The sequence below is a fragment of the Dipodomys merriami genome, unplaced genomic scaffold, assembly GCF_024711535.1.
Source record: "Dipodomys merriami isolate MVZ:Mamm:240054 unplaced genomic scaffold, mDipMer1.0.p SCAF_14, whole genome shotgun sequence".
Classification (NCBI taxonomy): Eukaryota; Metazoa; Chordata; class Mammalia; order Rodentia; family Heteromyidae; genus Dipodomys; species Dipodomys merriami.
In genome coordinates this window covers 12482846-12502859 of record NW_027202715.1, presented here as the reverse complement: position 1 = coordinate 12502859, position 20014 = coordinate 12482846, and the positions used below count along the sequence as shown (strand labels likewise).

The 20014-nt window shown below is 40.9% G+C and overlaps 1 protein-coding gene across 2 annotated transcripts in view; it reads left to right on the top strand.

The window, feature by feature from the left end:
* Nucleotides 1-20014, top strand: part of Grid1 (glutamate ionotropic receptor delta type subunit 1) — a 762765-nt gene that overhangs the window by 608924 nt on the left and 133827 nt on the right. For both annotated transcript variants that reach the window (XM_070020755.1, XM_070020756.1), the window contains exons 9-12: nucleotides 6076-6177; nucleotides 7553-7750; nucleotides 11596-11920; nucleotides 13377-13515. In XM_070020755.1, the coding sequence (XP_069876856.1) occupies nucleotides 6076-6177; nucleotides 7553-7750; nucleotides 11596-11920; nucleotides 13377-13515 (764 nt within the window). The remainder of the gene's footprint in view (nucleotides 1-6075; nucleotides 6178-7552; nucleotides 7751-11595; nucleotides 11921-13376; nucleotides 13516-20014) is intronic.

Genomic DNA, 20014 nt, shown 5'->3' with positions numbered 1-20014 from the left:
TTAAAGACAGGGCCACAAAGTCCCAAATCCACACATCTTACAACTCAGATACACTAATATGAAGAACATTCCAATTGACTCAGGAAATATATTTTCCTGAAACCAGTGGTTTATGAAATTTATTCTCCATTTGGCTGATCTCTTGAGCAGTTGTTTGTCATAATCAGATTTTGAGACCATATATCTCCTTCCAAGTGATGATTATGCTCTAACCTCAGCTTCTATCCACATTTTTAGACTGGGTAGAGCAAATCTCGGCAATGAATGAAAACCATTGCTGTCTTATCAACTAGTGGCAGTACTCATTTTGTTTAACAGTGCTGGAAATTAGTTTTTCAGGCTCTGAACTTGACAGGTCAGCTGTCAAAAGTGAGTGTCTGCGGCCATAAATTCATTGATCCTATAAACAATTCTGTCTGCGAAATATAAGGGGAAGCCAGAGTAGATGCACTTATGTGCAAATGAAATGGGCTGGAGCAGTGTGACTAAGTATCAGGACTTCTTTGAGTAAAGCATTTCTTTGGCTTCCCATTTATCAAGTCTATCAGCCTCATTTGACTCTTACTGACTGAAATAAATTTCCAATGAATTTTGGGTAGGAACATCAGGACCATTCAGAATCGCTTCTAATGCTGATTGGCTATAAGACATTTGAAGGTTTTATTTTACTTGGTTTTATTGTTTTATTTTACAATTCCACTGCATTCCCTCATTTGGAGTAAGCTTTTCTCCTGCCCTGGTTTTATATATCAGGTGCTCAGAGGAACTACTTTTAGATATGATGAAGGCTCAACATTCTGGTTTTAACATTTGGCCAAGAACACACAGCTTTGTGGAAGCATGAAAATTCACTCAGCCTGGGGCTCTTACTTCAGCCTGATGTGAGAGAATAATAAACTCTTCTGCTGTTCACGAAGGATCCTGAATCCTGGAAAATGGCTGCACTTTGATGTATTTGAAAAGCAGAATTTGGGATTTTCTTTGAAGTATTTCTGCTTTCATTGTCAGGGTACATGGATGCCTAAAGGCCAAGGAGAGAGAAGTTGGTAATAAAAGAAAAGAAAACAAAAAAAATCCTTTAAGTACCAAATACTTACAGACTAATAGATCAAATTGAATGCCATCTTGGATGCCCTTCTTGATGTAGGATGGTCTGAATATTTGCTAAAATGTTTGACTTGCACATTTCTTCTGAAGTCGAGAAGGATCATTTGTTTTTTATGAATATGTGCCTCAGTTATGGTGATTCCTTTTTCTCAAACCAACAGGTTTATAGTGCCCAACGCCAGATGGATAAAGGTATCAGAATATAGTACAGAGTCAACGTAGCAATAGTCTCTCCTACAAGATGATGGACCCCAACCCACAGGTTCTAGGAGCTGAAACATGGGATTTATTTGGCTCTAACTCCCAAAATGACTTTAACTTACTAATAGATAATTTAATACTGATTTTTCATTGACATTCAGTCTTCAGTTGTAAAAAAAAGCAGGTGATAGGATTTTTCTTAAACACCTATGCTAGTTATTTTTATCAAAAAGTCATTTTCTTCTTTTTAAAGTCATGCAAATGCTATTAAAGGCAACAAGAGCATAAAGAAGGTAATAATGATCATTTATGATTCTTCCAACTGTTTGTAATATATAATCCATGTATCACATTTTAATGTATTTCCCTCCATTTTCACCAATGCCTTTAAAATAAACATAATTAAGGTTATCTTGTACATAGTCTTATAACCTGGTTCTCTTTTACTTTGTGATTCTTCATTAGGTTGTTATATGATAGATTGTTTCAAAATCATTTTTTCCTTATAACAGCCTCTCTACTTGGTACACAGGGAAGATATGTTTGTTCCACTTTATGGATAAGGAAATGGAATTAGAGTGAAGAATACATTGAACGAATATTTGTTGACTGCCTTTTATATTTCAAGTGCTATATGTCAAGTGGGCTAGCTCATTCATGTGAGTGGACCCAGGAACTGGTTTACAGACCTCCCAATTCTGTTTTACTTTACTTTTCATAATATTCTCCTAAATCTAGGCCAGTAATAGAAATTGATCTTAGATGAGAACATAGCTCTAAGGAGAGTGAACAAGGCCAAATCCAACCCAAGATTTGAGATACTGAATAGCTTATGACTCCAGATGAAGGAGTAAGAAACCAGTCCCTCAGCTGGCTCAGAGATTTATGCCTAGAGTAAAGGTTTTAGAGAGTATTTTCTCTCAGCTTTGAAAAGTATCATGAAAATTGTGATAAGCATTCATTAATTGTGGTGAATGTAACATACTAATATATGATGACAATGCATAAGACATTAAGTGTTAGCATTAGAGAGAAACTATATATGGACTATTTGTGTATAAGACACATTTTCTTATCTTAACAACTGGGGAAAATTGGTATTGGGATAATCTCTGTACAACCTCTATGATTTTTTTGATGTGTTTATATGTGCTGGTCCTGGGGCTTGAACTTGGCACTTGGGTGCTGTCTGTTGACTTTTTCACTCAAGGATAGCTGTACTACTTCTACCACAGGTCTATTTCCAGCTTTTTGCTGATGGGCTTTCCTTCCTGGGGTGGCTTTGCACTATGATCCTCAGATCCTCCTAGGTTGGTAGGATTACACGTGTGAGCCATGGGTGACTGGATCTCTATAATTTTTTTGTAGTGTTTTAAAGTGAAACTGTATTTAAAAAATTTGAATAAGAGGCTGGACGCTGGTGGCTCATGCCTGTAATCCTAGCTATTCAAGAGGTTGAGATCTGAAGATCGTGGTTCAAAGATAGCCAGGGCAGGAACATCTGTGAGACTCTTATCTACAATTAGCCACCAGAAAACCAGAAGTGGTGCTGTGGTAGAGAAGCGGTAGATTGCTAGCCTTGAGCTGATGAGCTCAGAGACAGCACCCAGGCCCAGAGTTCAAGCCCCATGACCAACACACATACACACACACATTGAATAAGGCTTTCCTTGGTTCAGAAAAAGCAAAATAGCATTGTAGGTAGAAAGAACTAGCTAAATGGGAAGGTCAGGAAGACCTTGAGATGTGGCTGAGAAGCAGAGTGGGCTCTGGGACAGGAAGCCATTCTTTCAGGTTGAGTTTACCAATATTCAGATCCATTCTGTAGGAAGGAAGAATTTACGAGACAATGCTAATTAACAGTTTAAGTTTGAACTTGTTGGCTGCACAGGTGCTTATCAGCCCATTGGGGGATGGTCTGGAAGAGAGAGAGTGGGCATAATGAGATTGGAGAAGAGACTATAGAAATGGTCAGGGTCAGGAACAATGCTGCCTAGAGCCCAGCAGTGGCTAAATGTGGAGCGCAGTGTGAACAGATGCTGAGGAGATGAGCTAGAACCCTAGTAGCATGGAGTTTATTCCATGTGTCCCTCTGTCTCCATTCTGCCTCTTACAGTCAAATGCAATCCAAATTGATTACATGTAAAACCTGATTGTCAAGGTCAAGTTCAGTCCCAAGTATGCATCCATAACAAGGGAATCTAAGAGTCAAACAATGCAACTTTACTGTGCCAGGAAATTTTTATTTTTTTATTTTTATTTTTTTTTTTTGCCAGGAAATTTTAGAATCAGATGTAGGAATCCACTTTTTCTACAGAATGCAATATCCATTGTCTGGAATAGACACACCATTACTAGGATCAGATTGCCACCTTCACCCACTGCAAGTCATTGAACGAGCCAGAGAAGCCTTCCCAGCCCTACTTATACCCAAGCCCAGAGACCATGCATCAGGTTTAAATTATTCCAGTGTGAGCTAAACAATAATGGAGACAGATGCAGGGAGACCACATGTACAGCCATTCCTGCCCTCTGTATCCACACTGAAACACCCAACAAATACCGCCATGACTCGATTTTCTAAATGTGTTCTCTTTCCTTCACCAGTCTTTTGATCCAGCTGCAGAGACTCAACTGAATCTTAGAGCTATTTCCAGAGACCCAGTAGAGAAATAGCTTTACTATGGCCTACTTTCTGTTCCAGTTTCCAGTTCCATTATAATCTTTGATGCCATTGATTAGAATTCTGCATAGTTCTTAACTGGTTCTTCACTTGCAAGTGGTCAGGGAGCTCTTCAGAGTCATCCATATTCTTATGTGAAATATTCACTTATCACTGCTTATAGTATATAGGATGCCATGAGTCTGCACGGGTATTTTGTCCTAAGTTAGAATAGGCTACCCTAGGTTTGTTTTTAAAAAAAAAAAAACAAAACACTGAATTTAGAAATCCGGATCTCATTGTGATGGATTTTCCTTTAGATCTCAGAAATGTAGCATCTTCTAAGTCAGGTGGTTCCTAGAACTGTGGCCCAGTGCACAGGCTCATGCCACATATGCCAAGATAATGGGGAATTCTGTCAAGTACATGTATCCTAAATGGAGTCACTCATGGTCCCTTCTTATCCATTCATAGAGTGTATCTTCTGATTAGGCTAGCCAAGGGTCCTGTGTGTCTGTTAACCCTTTGCTACATAAATACTGGTTCATGGATCCTCCTCCCTTCTCCTTCTCCTCCTTCCTCCCCCTCTTTCCTTCTCCTCTTTCTTCTTTCTTCTCCTCCTCTTCCTCCTCCTCTTCTTCCTCCTCCCCCCGTCGTCATTGTCATCATCGTAATCCTCCTCCTCCTCCTCCTCCTCCTCCTCCTCCTCCTCTTCCTCTTCCTCTTTCTTCTTCTTCTTCTTCTTCTTCTTCTTCTTCTTCTTCTTCTTCTTCTTCTTCTTCTTCTTCTTCTTCTTCTTCTTCTTCTTCTTCTTCTTCTTCTTCTTCTTCTTCTTCTTCTTCGTCGTCGTCGTCGTCGTCGTCTTCGTCGTCGTCGTCGTCGTCGTCGTCTTCTTCTTCTTCTTCCTCTTCTTCCTCCTCCTCTTCTTCTCTTCCTTTTCTTCCTCTTCTTCTTCTGCCACTAGACATGAGTAATCTCAGGCTCAGAATCAAAAAGTACATACACAATCCCTAGACAGTTTGTGTGCACCTCACAGGTTGAGAATTACCGATTTAATCTGCAGTCCTGGCTCATACTCCTGGCTTTTTGTTAGAACCACCTGGAGAACTAAAATAGCCCTATCTAGCCCTCTGCAGACTAATTAAATCAGAATCCCTGTAGGTGGAGCCTAGCCTTCTGTTTAGAAATGTCCCCTTAGACATCCTGATATGTTAGAGGCCCAGGGATCTGGAAAGGCATATCAGAATCTCTCAGGAAGCATCAATGCTCTTTATGACCAGACCCTAGGGCTCTGATTTGATTTAGTTGGCATGAGATGGGTCTAGTGTTTGTATTCTGTTTTTTGACAACATTCTAATTAATAATTGGGAATCACAGACCGAGCATACAAATGTTTGCTCAATGTAGCTGCAGGAACACAGGGAGAGGAAGCATTCTCTCAAATGCTTGTGTCTCCTCTGTGACTACTGTGCTAGGGTAGAGTCTTCTACATCACCTTAGGGTGCCCCTCATAGACTCATTGGGTTCTTAAACACACCCTGTAGTTCAGAGCATATGGCAGATCTAAGGCATATTTACCCTGTAATCAGCTTCTACCTGAACACCAGGGAAAGTCATGGTGTTTGAATTACAACACAAATAGCCAGGGAGATCTGAGTCCTGCTTGCAGTGGACACCAGGGCAAGGCAAGCTGTCCACTTAATATCTATTCCTTACAATACTGCTGAAATAGCTGGGCTAAATGGTTTTGAGGCTTGGGAAAGTCAAAGGAGCAATTCAAGAAGAGGATACTTTCTGAGAAACACAGTGAGATGGCCCCCATGGGAAAACCTAACAACATTGAGCATAAACACCCATTGGTTTCTTCCTAGGAATCTATGGAGTCCCAGAGATAGGGGTGATAGAGGAAGTAGAACTTTCTGTTTATTGAATTTCTATTCTCTTCATGGTATTGAGGTGACTTGATGACTCTGGGTCTTAGTGAAGTCCAGAAGCCTGCTGTCTACCCACAAGCCTGATTTGAGATCCTGATTCAGGAGGGGTTTCTGAAGCAGGCATGGATGATTCTTCAATCCCTCACTCACCCACCCTGTTTCCTTTCACAGCTGGCGACATGGGATTCTGAGAAAGGCCTAAATGGAAGCCTACAGGAGAGACCCATGGGCAGCCGCCTCCAGGGACTGACTCTCAAAGTGGTGACTGTCTTGGTAGGATCATGGGGCTGTTCTGGGAGTTTTGCCAGTCAGATTTTGAAATCAGAGACTGCTTGAAATCAGAGACCTTGAGGAACACTTAATTTAGCCTTTTGATCAAACCCTTGTATGAGCAATGAAGGGGAAGGTCAGATTTGCCATTCTCCTGTGGAGCCATGAACCTCCCATGGGAGACTCCGGAGATGCTCTGCTGAAGGCCCCACATGCGCAGGACTCCACTGGTTCTGAAATGGAAACTGGGTCTTGATCTACTGCTGCTTATGGGGAGTGTCTGGGGTCCTTAGAGAGATATTGGGAGGAGGACCTTTTTCTAAACAGTTCCTTAATTGCAATTTCTGTGCATAGCCCTGGAATCATAAACTGGACAGTTATGTGATTCTTTAGAAGCATCCCCCACTCTCTTTTCCTCTCTCTGTAGTGCAGAAATACCTTAGATTTACTCCTTTATGGCTGGGACAGACATAGCCCAAATGTTACCCTTCAACCACAACAGGCACAGAAACTTGTAGCTTCAGGCTTTCTGATTCCCTATAACACACTTGATGTATAAACACTAGGTTCGATTTCCCCCCCCCCAAAAAAAAACTTAATGAGTTATATTTCCCAGGGATGTTAACTAAAAGCCCTTCTTACTAGTTTTGCACAAATAGGGGTATCTGAGATGTTTCCCAGATGTCCCTTACTCCACAGGTCACAGCATACAATGTGTGAATACAAACAAACATACTGTGGTTGTAGAGTCAAGCTCTGAGGGTTTAGTTCAGTCATGCCCTTTGACTTGGGATATAGCATTGACCCCTTAGCCAGCATGCACTTTCTAGCCAACCAGATAGCACTGTCCTTGCCATATGTAATACCATAGAATTTTTATTTTTATGAAAAGTGTCATATTTCTTACTGGCTCCCATGGAATTATGACACCTCCTAAGGACAAAATCCTGGTTCAGCACACAAATGAAGAAATGATGAAACACGTAATTTTATGCTGGGAGTTGGGGATACTGAGAGCTTGGCTTGGCATGGCATATATAGGACAAGTAAATGTCCACTCCTTCATATTGATCTACTGACTGGAGTGCTTGTCCTGGGCCCTGCACCTTGCCTATCCACAAGCTGTTTTTAGGAAAGGGCAAGACATTTATCTTCCAGGTAGAAAGTGGTTAAATGTTAATATTCTGTTATGATTGGTGCTGGAGAAGGGACCTCAGGTCTTGTTTATGCTAAGCAGGTACTCTACCACTGAGCTAAACTCCGAGCCCTAATACTGACACATTCCCAAGTTATAATTTGTTAGATTGCTCACTACCCTGGAAATAAAAGCTAAGGAAACCTTTATTGAATTGAAGAACATTTCTTCTATTATCATCAGGAAGAGCCTTTTGTGATGGTGGCTGAAAACATCCTTGGCCAGCCCAAGCGCTACAAAGGATTCTCCATAGATGTGTTGGATGCATTAGCCAAGGCACTGGGATTCAAGTATGAGATTTACCAGGCTCCTGATGGCAGGTATGGTCACCAGCTCCATAACACCTCCTGGAACGGCATGATTGGGGAGCTTATCAGCAAGGTAGGTCCTAAGAGCAGGGCTACTGGGGAGGGGAGCCTTAATCTGTTTCTGGGGCATGTATATTTTTGATCCATTTCACAGTTCAGTCCTTGGGACCAGCTTAACAGATTAGTTACCATTCTCCACACACTGAGGACTTCTTGTCCTTCCCTCCTTCCTTGTTGTGACCATTTCTGCTCTTTTAACTTTCTTATCCTCTGGTGCTCTGTAATTTCTCTCCATGTCCATTGCTTTCATTCCTTTGGAACCTATGCCACTGTAATCTGTTCTTCTCTGTCATACACTTTTCAAGACTTGGACTGAAAGAGGAACCTAGTACCCCCTTGAGGATTCTGGTGAATGCTTAGTTTTCTATTGCTCATAGGCTACAAGTGGGGTACACACACACATTTGCATGTACACATCAACACTGCTATTAGTTGGTGGTATGGCATCCCCAAACTCCTTATATGCATATCAAACCATTACTCCTTTATCTTTATAGAATGTGTCCTCATTGAAACTTAGGACATGAATCCAATTCATCACATTCCCATGGCTGCCCATGAATCTCATGGCCTCAAGATCATTTCCCCATAGTCATTTGGGTTAGTTGCAATTAATTTGAGCCATCTTCTGTCATATCACCGTTGCCTTTAACCTTGGTATTTTCATTGCTTTGTCCCCTTGCCTCCAGTGGCCTTTGCTGTGTCCCATTCCGGCATCAATTCTCATGAGTCCTGCTGCCATCTTGCAGGTCTCTCTGTCTGTTCTTGTCTACCATAATAATTTATAGTAGAAACTTAGGATCTTTTCTTTCTTTTGGTCCTATTGGAGTTTGAAATCAGAGCCTCATGCTTGTTGGGCAAGCCCTGTATCATTTAAGCCATGTCCCTAGTCCTTTTGCTTTAGTTTTTTTTTTTTTTAATTGTGAAAATACCGTACAGAGGGGTTACAATTACATGGGCAAGGTAATGAGTACATTTCTTATCAAGCATTGTTGCCTCCTCCTTTGTTTCCCCTTCCCATCCCTTCCCATCTCCCACCCACCCACGCCCCTCTACTCCCCCAGCCAAAGTTGTAAAGTTCGTTTTACGACATAACGACATGTACATCTCATTGTTGCAATGGGTCCACATGCATCCCTATTTAAACGATTTGTTTTTGCCCTTCCCCTCCACAAATTATACCAACATCAAATACAGTGAAAGCAGGGGTTATTTTTCAGCTAGGGTCTTTTGCTTTTTTCCTGGGGATGATCTCCAGCCACAAGAATATTTGCTGTCTAAAATTTTAAAGGCAGATGCTAGGCCTAACATCTCTGTAACTTTCCAGTTTCTCATAATCTTTAATCCCCCACAAACAACTTTATTGTGATAGACCTTAGATACTATAAAGGTTTACACATTTTAGATGTACAGCTCAATGATATTTAGTAAATGTAGAGTTGTGCAACTGCCACTATAATGTAGTTTCTGAATATTTCCATTGTCCCACTGCAATCTGTTCTATTTATTTACAGTTAATACCATTTCTACCCTCAGCCCCAGGCAATGCTTAATCTACTTGCTGTCTCTGCAGAGCTGCTGTTGTAAATATTTCATATAAGCAGAGGCAGATCATATGTGGTCCTTTGTGTCTGAATCTTTCACTTAAGTATTTTGAGCTGCATCCCTCTCTACTGTTTCTTTGCCCTCCTTGTACTGTATTCTCCCCTGGCTTGTATTACACTGTTCACAAAACCTTCTCTCCCTTCATCCCTTCTGATTTCCTGTGTCCTTGGCTTCTTTGCTTTTTTCTTATTTATTGATTCTCACTTTTTTATGGTACTAGGGATTAAACTTAGGGCCTTGTGCTTGTGCTTGCTAAGGAAGCACTATACCACTTAAGCCATGCCCCTAACCCCTGTGGTTTTGATATCTTGCTGCCTACAAGTTCTGAGTATGTTCTATTAGCTAAAATCTTGGCTCAGACATCCAGGCTTGTTCATGCAACCAGAGATCATTTCAAATCTAGCTAGATAATGCATAGATCCTTGTGTTCTCCTGTCTTGGGTAGACCTTCAGTACAGCTTAATTCCCTTACTTTGTCCTTTTGTGGATTGATCCCTTCCCTTGACAATATACCTCAGGGAAAGTTTCAAAAGTTTTTGTTTCTCTTCCACCTAAGAGTCTCGTCCATTTAAAAGAAAGATTGTCTTCCCATATTGGAGAAAGAAAGTGAGACTTCTGGGTATGAAATTTTACTCTTGCTTTTACTGAAATGCAGACCCATGGGTATTCAACCTCTCCTCACAGAGGAGAGAAACCTCTCTCATCACAGATCACCTCCTTCTCCTTTGTCACAATAGATGTTCTTGTACCTCCTCTAGTTCTTCCTTCATAAATTAATTCTATAGAGTCGATTTACCCTGCTCAACTAAGGTTTTTTCTCAGTCCTTAAATGTGGTCCAAACCATCCTAACCATAAAAGAAAGCTCTAGATCTTGGGTTTCTTGGAAAAGAGACAAGAATTGGATGTGTTCTGGCAGTCACCTCCAGTATATTTTCCTCTCTTTAGAGTGTTGTTGGATTTAAGTTCGGGACCTCAGTATACCTGCTTCTCTAGCTCCTGTAAAACAACAACAACAAAAAAAAACAACAAAAAAAATGATAAAGGCCTTCTTTGAGCTAATTTCTCTGATTTGAGCAGGCAAGTTTCATTCTAAAAATAGGGATCCTACTGGCCCCCAACTTCTGGAGGCCCAAGAGCTAATATCATAGTGATGACTGTATCCTAAAATGCTAATAGGATCAAATAACCTGCCACTAACTTACCTGTACATGAGGCTCTGAACTTCTACCAAACTTGCTAGCTTTGCCCTCTGTCTAGTTCCACCTTTATGCAGTATTTGTTTATTTTATTGTTTTAATGAAGCCTGTTTTGGAAAGCAAAGGACTGAGAAAGTAATGTTCAGGTCACAGTGATGACACATGTGCAAAGACCATTTATCACATGGCTCTGCTAGAAGAGGAAGGAGCCCAAGAATCCAGAGGCCTTGACTTGAGGGTGAGAGAAGAGAGAAATTGAATGACCTCTATTGCTAGAGGTAGAATCAGCATGTAAAACATTCCTCCTAGCTGAGTGCCAGTGGCTCATGCTTGTAATCCAAGCTACTCAAGAGGTTCAGATCTGAGGATCACAGTTCAAAGCTGTACCAGGCAGGAAAGTCCATGAGACTCTTATCTCCAATTAACCATCAAAAAAGCTGAAAGTAGAGTTGGGCTCAAGTAGTAGAGCACTAGTCTTGAGTGCAAAAGCTCAGGAACAACACCCAGGCCCTGAGTTCAAGCTCTAGGACTGACACAGAGTCAGACTGATAGGTGTTCATAAGATTCACCATAAAACTTCCAAAGTATTCTAGAAAAGAAATAAATAAAATGAGATATAATGGAGCTAGGAGGGATTTCTGGGGAAGAGGAGAGCCTGTGGCCTTGTTTGTAGGGCAGATGTGTATCAACCTAAAGAATGTGTATTGGTTTCTTTGATGGAGGGGTAGAAAGATAGAAGGAAAGGGGAATAGAATGGAGATAAAGTTGGCGAAGGGGACTAGTAATAAGTAAGTGAAGAAAAACTGCAATTCACATGTAGACTCGGTTTTCTATAACTTTCCAAGAGATTTGAAGCTTTAGGAGAAAAGTTTGTAAGGCAAATGAGATAATAACCACATAGGGTGGGATTTTTCCTTACAATCTCTCCAAATTTCAGATTGTCAATTCTTAAATCCATTGCCTGTGAAACAGAATGACTCAAAGGGCAGAGGGCAGACCTTAATTTATGCAGTAAAGCAGAGGCTTACCAACTGATCAGTTCCTGTTTTCTTTCAGAGAGCAGACTTGGCCATCTCAGCCATCACCATCACCCCAGAGAGGGAGAGCGTGGTGGATTTCAGCAAGCGGTACATGGACTATTCAGTGGGGATTCTCATCAGGAAGCCGGAGGAGAAAATCAGCATCTTCTCCCTTTTTGCTCCTTTTGATTTTGCCGTGTGGGCCTGCATTGCAGCAGCCATCCCTGTGGTTGGTGTGCTGATATTCGTGTTGAACAGGATACAGGCTGTGAGGGCTCAAAGTGCTTCCCAGCCTCGACCAACCGCTTCTGCTACTCTGCACAGTGCCATCTGGATTGTCTATGGAGCATTTGTCCAGCAAGGTACCTACCTGAGTCCTGGTGTTTACCTAGCCCCAGACATCTAGGAAACTTACCCATTGGCAAAATTCTTGGTAGCAGGTTTTTGTTTTTGTTTTGTTTTGTTTTAGTTTTTTTACACAAGTTCTGGGGTTTGAACTCAGGGCCTGGGTGCTATCCCTGAGCTTCTTTTGCTCCCACTCTACCTCTTAAGCCACATCACCATTTCCAAAATTTTGGCAGTCTTTTGATTTAAGAGTCTCATGAACTTTCTTACATGAGTTGCCTTTGAACTAGGATCTTCAGTTCTCAGCTTCATGAGTAGCTAGGATTACAGGTGTGAGCCATCGGCATCTAGCAGATGCAGTCATTTTAAATGCAATTTTAATCTTCAGTACAGTTGTTAGTACCATGCTGCCACTAGTTTCTCTAAGCAAGTCAGGTAAAAATTAAATAATACATCCATAAGAAACTCAGCTTCAGATCTGCGTTCTCCACTTTTAGTAGAATTAGCTTCAGAATTCTGCTTTGCAGTCTCTCCCCCTCACACATTTGGTGGGCGACTATATACATCTGAGGTTGTCCAATGAAAGTCTGAAGCCTTACTTCTGAAACCTTAATAGAGGAAAACTATCACGGTTGTATTGCAATCCTTCTGGCAGTCCTCTGGCCTTTCCTGAGATGGCACGTCTCCTATGTGGGAGAGTTCTGGTGAGTTACAGTACTGTGGAATGGACAAATTGCCCAGTTCTCAATGTGAATCTTGGCCCTATTTGTACCATAGCCAAAGTTTTTCAACATTATATAAGAAGAATAGGCAGGGAGAAGCTTTCTTGTGCTACCACCTAAGGGACCAAGGAGGAAATAATTGGCCTCAAAGAGGCAGCTTTCCACTGAAGTTACAATCAATGATCTCTGAAAATCCTGAGGGACACAAATCATCTAGCCAGGGCTGTATATTAATAAAAAGCAATACGCCATATCTCACTTGTCCAACTTAAAAGAAAACTAGGGAAGCCTCCAAGTAGGAAACAATTCTGTATTTACCAAATGCCTAAGTCTACTCCATGCGAATTTGAAATTTTCAAAAATCCCTTAGATTATATTGCAACCCTGGCACAGTATGGCAGAAGATTTTAACTGTAAAGTCTCAAAATTTCAAACTCTGTAGTTTACTTTTTTGACTTTTCTGTCTTTTATGGTGCCCTGCCCTTTTCTAAAACTGGTGGTTTTAGGTTTTTTTTTTTAATGTGGGGTGTGTGTGTGTGTGTGTGTGTGTGTGTGTGTGTGTGTGTGTGTGTGTGTGTGTGTGTGTGTGTGTGTGTGTGTGTGTGTATTTCCTACTAAAAAGAAATATCCCAGCTGCTGTTACTCTGCAGCATCCATAGTGGCAGCTTGTCTCTGGTGCAGGTGCCAGAATCGCCCTAAGGTAAGAGTTTGAAGGAAGCACCGTTCACTGTATTCTGCCTGCTCCCCACAGGTGGAGAATCTTCTGTGAACTCGGTGGCTATGCGTATCGTGATGGGCAGCTGGTGGCTATTCACCCTCATCGTGTGTTCTTCCTACACGGCCAATCTTGCTGCCTTTCTCACAGTGTCCAGGATGGACAACCCCATAAGGTAAGTCTATTCCTCCTTCCCAATCGCTCCCTTCCACTCTAGGAAGCATCAACAAGAATGGACGGCCAGATGAGGGTGGCTGGTGTTGCAGACAGAACTCCTAGGCAGTGACAAGCGTCTTGGATCTGTCATTGGATAATGGAAATAGCTCAGGAGAAGGGTTTCACTTCTGTATTGTACTCCCTACATATTACATAAGTGTATACATTCAAGAAACAGGATTAAATGGAACATTCAAACACTATGTGTGAGACTAATAAATCAAACCATTAAAATTAACAAATTAGATTTCCTCAGACATTTAAACATGGATTACAGGCTCATTTAATCAAAATTTTATCAACATTTAGTCAAAATTAATTAAAACCACAAGTCTAATGTATTTTTCAAATCTCCAAACATCTTGAAATTATTTTTTAAAAACATGCCAATTATCACAAGGATTGGGAACGTTGTTTTGGTTATGTTTATAAAATTGTAACATTGTTGATGTTGAGTACTAAATATTTTTCTTCATTTTTTTTTTTTTTTCTTTTTTTTTTTTTTTTTTTTTTGATCGTGATTAAGTGATTACTTAATTTCCGGAAATTCACAGTATTGTGGAATAATGATGCTCATTTAAAGTCACAAGTTCATTCTAACTTTCCTGGAGCAAATTGTCTATCACAGTCTGTAATATATAACGGTGCTCATATGTTATATACCATATATGTGATCAGCAGCATGGGGATATTTAGTAGTGGTTCAACCAGATGAGTGGGAGTTCTTTGTTTCTTAAGTCCTGTTAGTTTTGTCATATCACCTAACATTTTGGATTCATCATCCACTTATCAGGGAGACCATGTACTGTTTGTCTCTTCGTTCTTGGCTTACCTCGCTCAACATGATTCCTTCTAGCTCCATCCATTTCCCTGCAAATGCCATTATTTTGTCATTTCTAATGGCTGCATAATATTCCATTGTGTATAGATACCACAATTTTTGGATCCATTCATCTGTGGTAGGGCATCTAGGTTGTTTCCATATCCTAGCTATTGCGAACAGTGCTGCAATAAACATGGAGGTGCACGTGTCCTTGTATATTGGTTCCTGTTGTTCAGGGTAGATGCCTAGAAGTGGTATGACTGGGTCGTAAGGGAGGTCAATCTTTAGCTTTCTAAGGACCCTCCAGACTGCTTTCCAAAGTGGTTGTATGAGTGTACATTCCCACCAGCAGTGTAATAGCGTTCCTCGTTCTCCACATCCCCTCCAGCATTTGTCGTTGGCTGATTTGTGGATGTGGGACATTCTGACTGGGGTAAGGTGGTATCTCAGGGTTGTCTTTATTTGCATTTCCTTCACCACCAGGGATGATGAACATTTCCTCATGTGTTTCTTTGCCATTTTTATTTCTTCATTTGAGAAGTCCCTCTTTAGTTCCCTTGCCCATTTAGTAATTGGTGTGTTGGGTTTGGGAGGGATTAGTTTCTTGAGTTCCCTGTATATACAGGATGTTAACCCCTTGTCTGATATATTGCTGGTAAATATTTTTTCCCAATTAGTTGGTTGTCTTTCTAGCTTGGTTGCGATAGCTTTATCTGTGCAGAAGCTTTTTATTTTAAGGTAGTCCCATTTGTCGAGTCTCTCTCCAATTTGTTGTGACCCTGGGACTCTGTTCAGGAAGTTCCTTCCTGTGCCTATTAGTTCAAGTGTCTCTCCTACTCTGTCCTGCAGTAGTTTCAGAGATTCAGGTTTAATGTTAAGGTCTTTAATCCATTTTGAGTTGATGTTGGTGCATGGTGATAGGCTGGGGTCCACTTTTAGTTTTCTGCATGTGGCTGCCCAGTTTTCCCAGCACCAGCGGTTGAAGAGGCTGTGTTTCTTCCATTGTATGTCTTTGGCTCCTTTGTCGAATATCAGCTGGCTGTAGGCCTGTGGATTTATTTCTGGATCTTCTATTCTGTTCCATTGGTCTTCGGGTCTGTTTTTGTGCCAGTACCATGCTGTCTTTGTTATTATAGCTCTGTAGTAGAGTTTGAAGTTCGGCATGGATAGCCCTCCCATATTGTCTTTATCCCCTAGAATTGTTTTGGCTATTCTAGGTCTTTTGTTGTTCCATATGAATTTTTGGACTGTTTTCTGTATTTCAGTGATGTACGTCATTGGGATTTTAATAGGAATTGCGTTGAATTTGTATATTAGTTTTGGAAGTATTACCATCTTTACTATATTAAGTCGGCCTATCCAGGAGCATGGGAGGTCTTTCCATTTCCTAGTGTCTTCTGCAATTTCTTTCTTTAACTTTTTATAGTTCTCATTAAATAGTTCTTTTACATCTTTGGTTAGGTTAATTCCTAAATATTTTATTTTTCGGGAGGTTATTGTGAATGGGGTTGCTCCCTTTATTTCCCTCTCTTCCTGTACATTATCAGTGTATAGGAAGGCAACTGATTTTTGTGGGTTTATTTTGTATCCTGCTATTTTGCCAAAGTGATTTATGATTTCTAAGAGTTTGGGGATGGAGTTTTTGGGATCGTGGAGGTATAGTATCATGTCGTCTGCAAAAAGGGATAGTTTAACTTCTTCTTTTCCTATGAGGATCCCTTTAATGTCTTTTTCTTGCCTTATTGCCCTGGCTAAGGGTTCTAGGACTATATTGAAGAGGAGTGGAGACAGTGGGCATCCTTGCCTTGTTCCTGATTTTAGGAGAATTGGTTGTAGCTTTTCCCCATTAAGTATAATATTGGCTATTGGTCTGTCATAAATGGCTTTTATTGTTTTTAGAAATGTTCCTTCTATTCCTATTTTCTCCAGAGCTTTTAGCATGAATGAATGTTGAATTTTGTCAAAGGCCTTTTCTGCATCTGTAGCGATAATCATGTGATTCTTGACCTTGGCTCTGTTGATATGTTGGATTACATTTATTGACTTACGTATGTTAAACCATCCCTGTGTCTCTGGGATGAAGCCTACCTGGTCATAGTGAATTATTTTTTTTATGTGTTTCTGGATTCTGTTAGCTAGAATCTTGTTAAGGATCTTTGCATCTGTGTTCATCAAGGAGATTGGCCTGTAATTCTCCTTTTTGGTTGGGTCTTTGCCTGGTTTGGGGATGAGTGTGATATTGGCTTCGTAGAATGAGTTTGGGATAGCTCCTTCCTTCTCTGTTTCTCTGAAGAGCTTGAGGAGTATGGGTATTAGTTCTTGTTTAAAGGTCTTATAGAATTCTGCTGTGAATCCATCTGGTCCTGGGCTTTTTTTTGTTGGAAGACTTTTGATAGCTTCCTGTATCTCATTATAGGATATTGGCTTATTTAATTGGTTAACTTCTTCTTTGCTCAGTTTGGGCAACTTGTATTTCTCTAAAAATGCATCCATTTCTGCCCGATTTTCTTCCTTTAGAGAGTATAGCTTTTGAAAGTAGTCTGTTAGAATTGTTTGGATATCTTGGGTACGTGTGGTGATGTTTCCCGTGGCATCCCTAATCCTATTAATATGGGTTTCCTCTCTTCTTTTTTTAATTAATCTAGCCAATGGGCCATCAATTTTGTTTATTTTTTCAAAGAACCAGCTTTTTGTTTGGTTTATTTTGGTTATGGTTTTCTGATTTTCTAATTGGTTAATCTCTGCTTTTAATTTGGTTATCTGGCTTCTTCTAGTAGCTTTAGGTTCCATTTTTTCCTGTTTTTCTAGCTGTTTTAATTGCAACATGAGATTATTTACTTGGTCTGTCTCCATTCTCTTGATGTGGGCACTGAGGGCAATAAATTTGCCCCTCAGGACTGCTTTTGCTGTGTCCCACAAGTTTCTTTGTGAGGTGTTTTCATTTTCATTGAGTTGTAGGAAATGCTTTATTTCTTCTCTGATCTCTTCTGTTATCCAGGCATTGTTAAGGAGTGTGCTGTTCAATTTCCATGTATTGGAGAAATTTCTGCTGTATGCTTTGTTATTGAGAGCTAGCTTGATTCCACTGTGGTCAGATAGGATACAGGGGATTATGTCGATCCCTTTGTATTTGCTTAAGTTCCTTGCATGAACTATGATATGGTCTATTTTGGAGAAAGTTCCATGAGCTGCTGAGAAGAATGTGTACTGTGTTGTTTTAGGGTGAAATACTCGGTAGATGTCAGTTAATTCCGCTTGCAGTATGGCCTCTCTTAATTCGGTAGCTTCTTTGCCAATCCTCTGGTTGGTAGACCTGTCCTTTGGTGAGAGTGGTGTGTTAAAGTCTCCTAGTATTATCGTATTGGGATCTATTTTATTCTGTAAGTTTGAGAGCATTTGTTTGACATATCTGGGTGCACCAATATTTGGGGCATATAAGTTGATGATGGTTATATCCTCCTCTTGGATTGTTCCCTTTATTAATATGTAGTGTCCGTCCTTGTCTTTCTGTACTGATTTTAATGAAAAGTTTATTTTGTCAGATATCAGGATAGCTACACCTGCTTTCTTACTGGGGGCGTTTGATTGGTAGATCCTTTTCCACCCCTTCACTCTGAGTTTGTTTGTATGTTTGGCTGAGAGGTGGGTCTCCTGAAGGCAACAGATGGATGGGTCTTGTTTTCTTATCCAGTCCTCAGTTCGTTTTCTTTTAATTGGCGAATTCAGCCCATTTATATTAAGAGAAAGTATAGAGAGATGCATTGTTGTCCCTGCCATTCCGTTTTCCTAAGTTTTTCTTTTTTCCTTTCCTCCTGTGCTTGCTCAGTTAGACTTTGAGTAATGCCTGTTTGGGGCAGGCCCCAGTTCCTGGCTGCTTTCTTCAGGTTGTGTCCCCCCTCTTAGAATTCTTTGTAATGCTGGCTTAATGTTTATGAATTCATTTAGTTTTTCTTTGCTATTAAAAGTTTTCAGTTCTCCATCAAATGTGAATGCTAGCTTTGCCGGGTAGATCAGTCTGGGTTGGCAGTTATTGGCTCTCAGGGCTCGTATGGTGCTTTCCCAGGCTTTTCTTGCATTCATTGTTTGTGTGGAGAGATCTGCAGTAATTCTTATTTTTTTCCCATTGTAGTATAGCTCCTTCTTCATTTTTGCTGCATGCAGGATTGTTTCCTTATTATTCAGATCTATCATTTTTACTATAATGTGTCTAGAAGTGTTTCTCCTGGGGTCTTGCTTGTTGGGTGTTCGATAAGCTTTTGTGATGTAGTTAAGATGGTCGTTTTTGAGGTGGGGAAAATTTTCATTGATTATCTTGTTAAATAGGTGTTGCATTCCCTTGCTCTGGAATTCCTCACCTTCGTCCACTCCAATTATGCGAAGGTTAAATTTTTTAGCATTATCTGCTTGCTCTTGAATATCCCTTTGGTTTAATTTGAGTAATTTTTCCATATCTGTCACTTTTTGGTCCAGTTGGTGTATTCTGTCTTCTGTATCTGACACTCGACCTTCCATTTCATTCACTCTGTTGACAGTGGCTTCTATTGTGGTTTGCATGGAGGAAATGGATCCCTTTATGGATTCAATGTTGGTTCTCAGAGTACTGATCTCACCTCTCAATGAGGTATGCATTACCTCTAATTTGGCGTTTATCTCACTTCTTATTGAGGTTTGTGCAGCTTCTATTTTTGCATGCATCTCTTGTTTGATACCCTGTATCTCTTTGGATAGATCATCCTTGTGCTCTTTCAATTTCTGATAAATTTCTCGCTTTATTTCTTGAGTCATTGCCTCCAGCAACCCTTGGAAGTAGCCTTTGTCTTCCATTCCTGCTTTGCTCCCACTGGGGCTCTCCCCTGTGTGGCTGCTGGCTTTTGGGGTGAGCTTGCTGTCCTGGGTGGTAGTAAACCTTGTGATTTTTCTCTGTGATTTTCGCATGGAGGTTCAGGAGACTGCTCTTCAATTTTGTTTTGGTGTGTCTGTCTTTGCTTGGTTGCTGATTCTGTATTGGTAGAGAGAGTCTGTGCCTGATCTGGGTTCTGTTGGGAGCCTATTTCCAGCTGCTATTCTGACTTACTTAGGATTCTCAGCTCTCTGCTGTAGATTGCTGACAGTTCCCGCCTTTGGAAGGGTCGAGCAGCCTAGACTGCTTGTGTTTGCTCCTACGGGTGCTCTTGTGAAGAACAGATGCTCTGGATGCACTCTCCCAAATGCTGGAGTCTGCTATGGGCTCCTGATGTGTTTTTGTTTATTTGTTTTGGGCTGGTTGTGGGCTTGAACTCTAGGTTTGGGTGCTGTCCCTCAGCTTTTTCAGCTCAAGGCTGGCACCCTACCGTTTGAGCCACAGCACCACTTCTGACCCTTTTTGCTTTTGTGATGCTGAGGAATCAGATGCAGGGCCTCATACATCCAAGACTATCACTCTATTGCTGAGCCGCCTTAACAGTCTGAGCTCCTGCTTACTATCAGGTGCTGGCAGCCTGTGTTGCCCAATTCCCAATCTAGGGTATATGGGTGGAGTTTTGGTGGGGTTTGGGCTTCTCTTGTCCTGGGCCTCCAGGTCTTTTGTTGTCACAGGCGTGCTTCCCGGGGGAGTGTTGTTTCCTGGTTTTCTCCCCTCTGTTGAGGCGTATGCTCA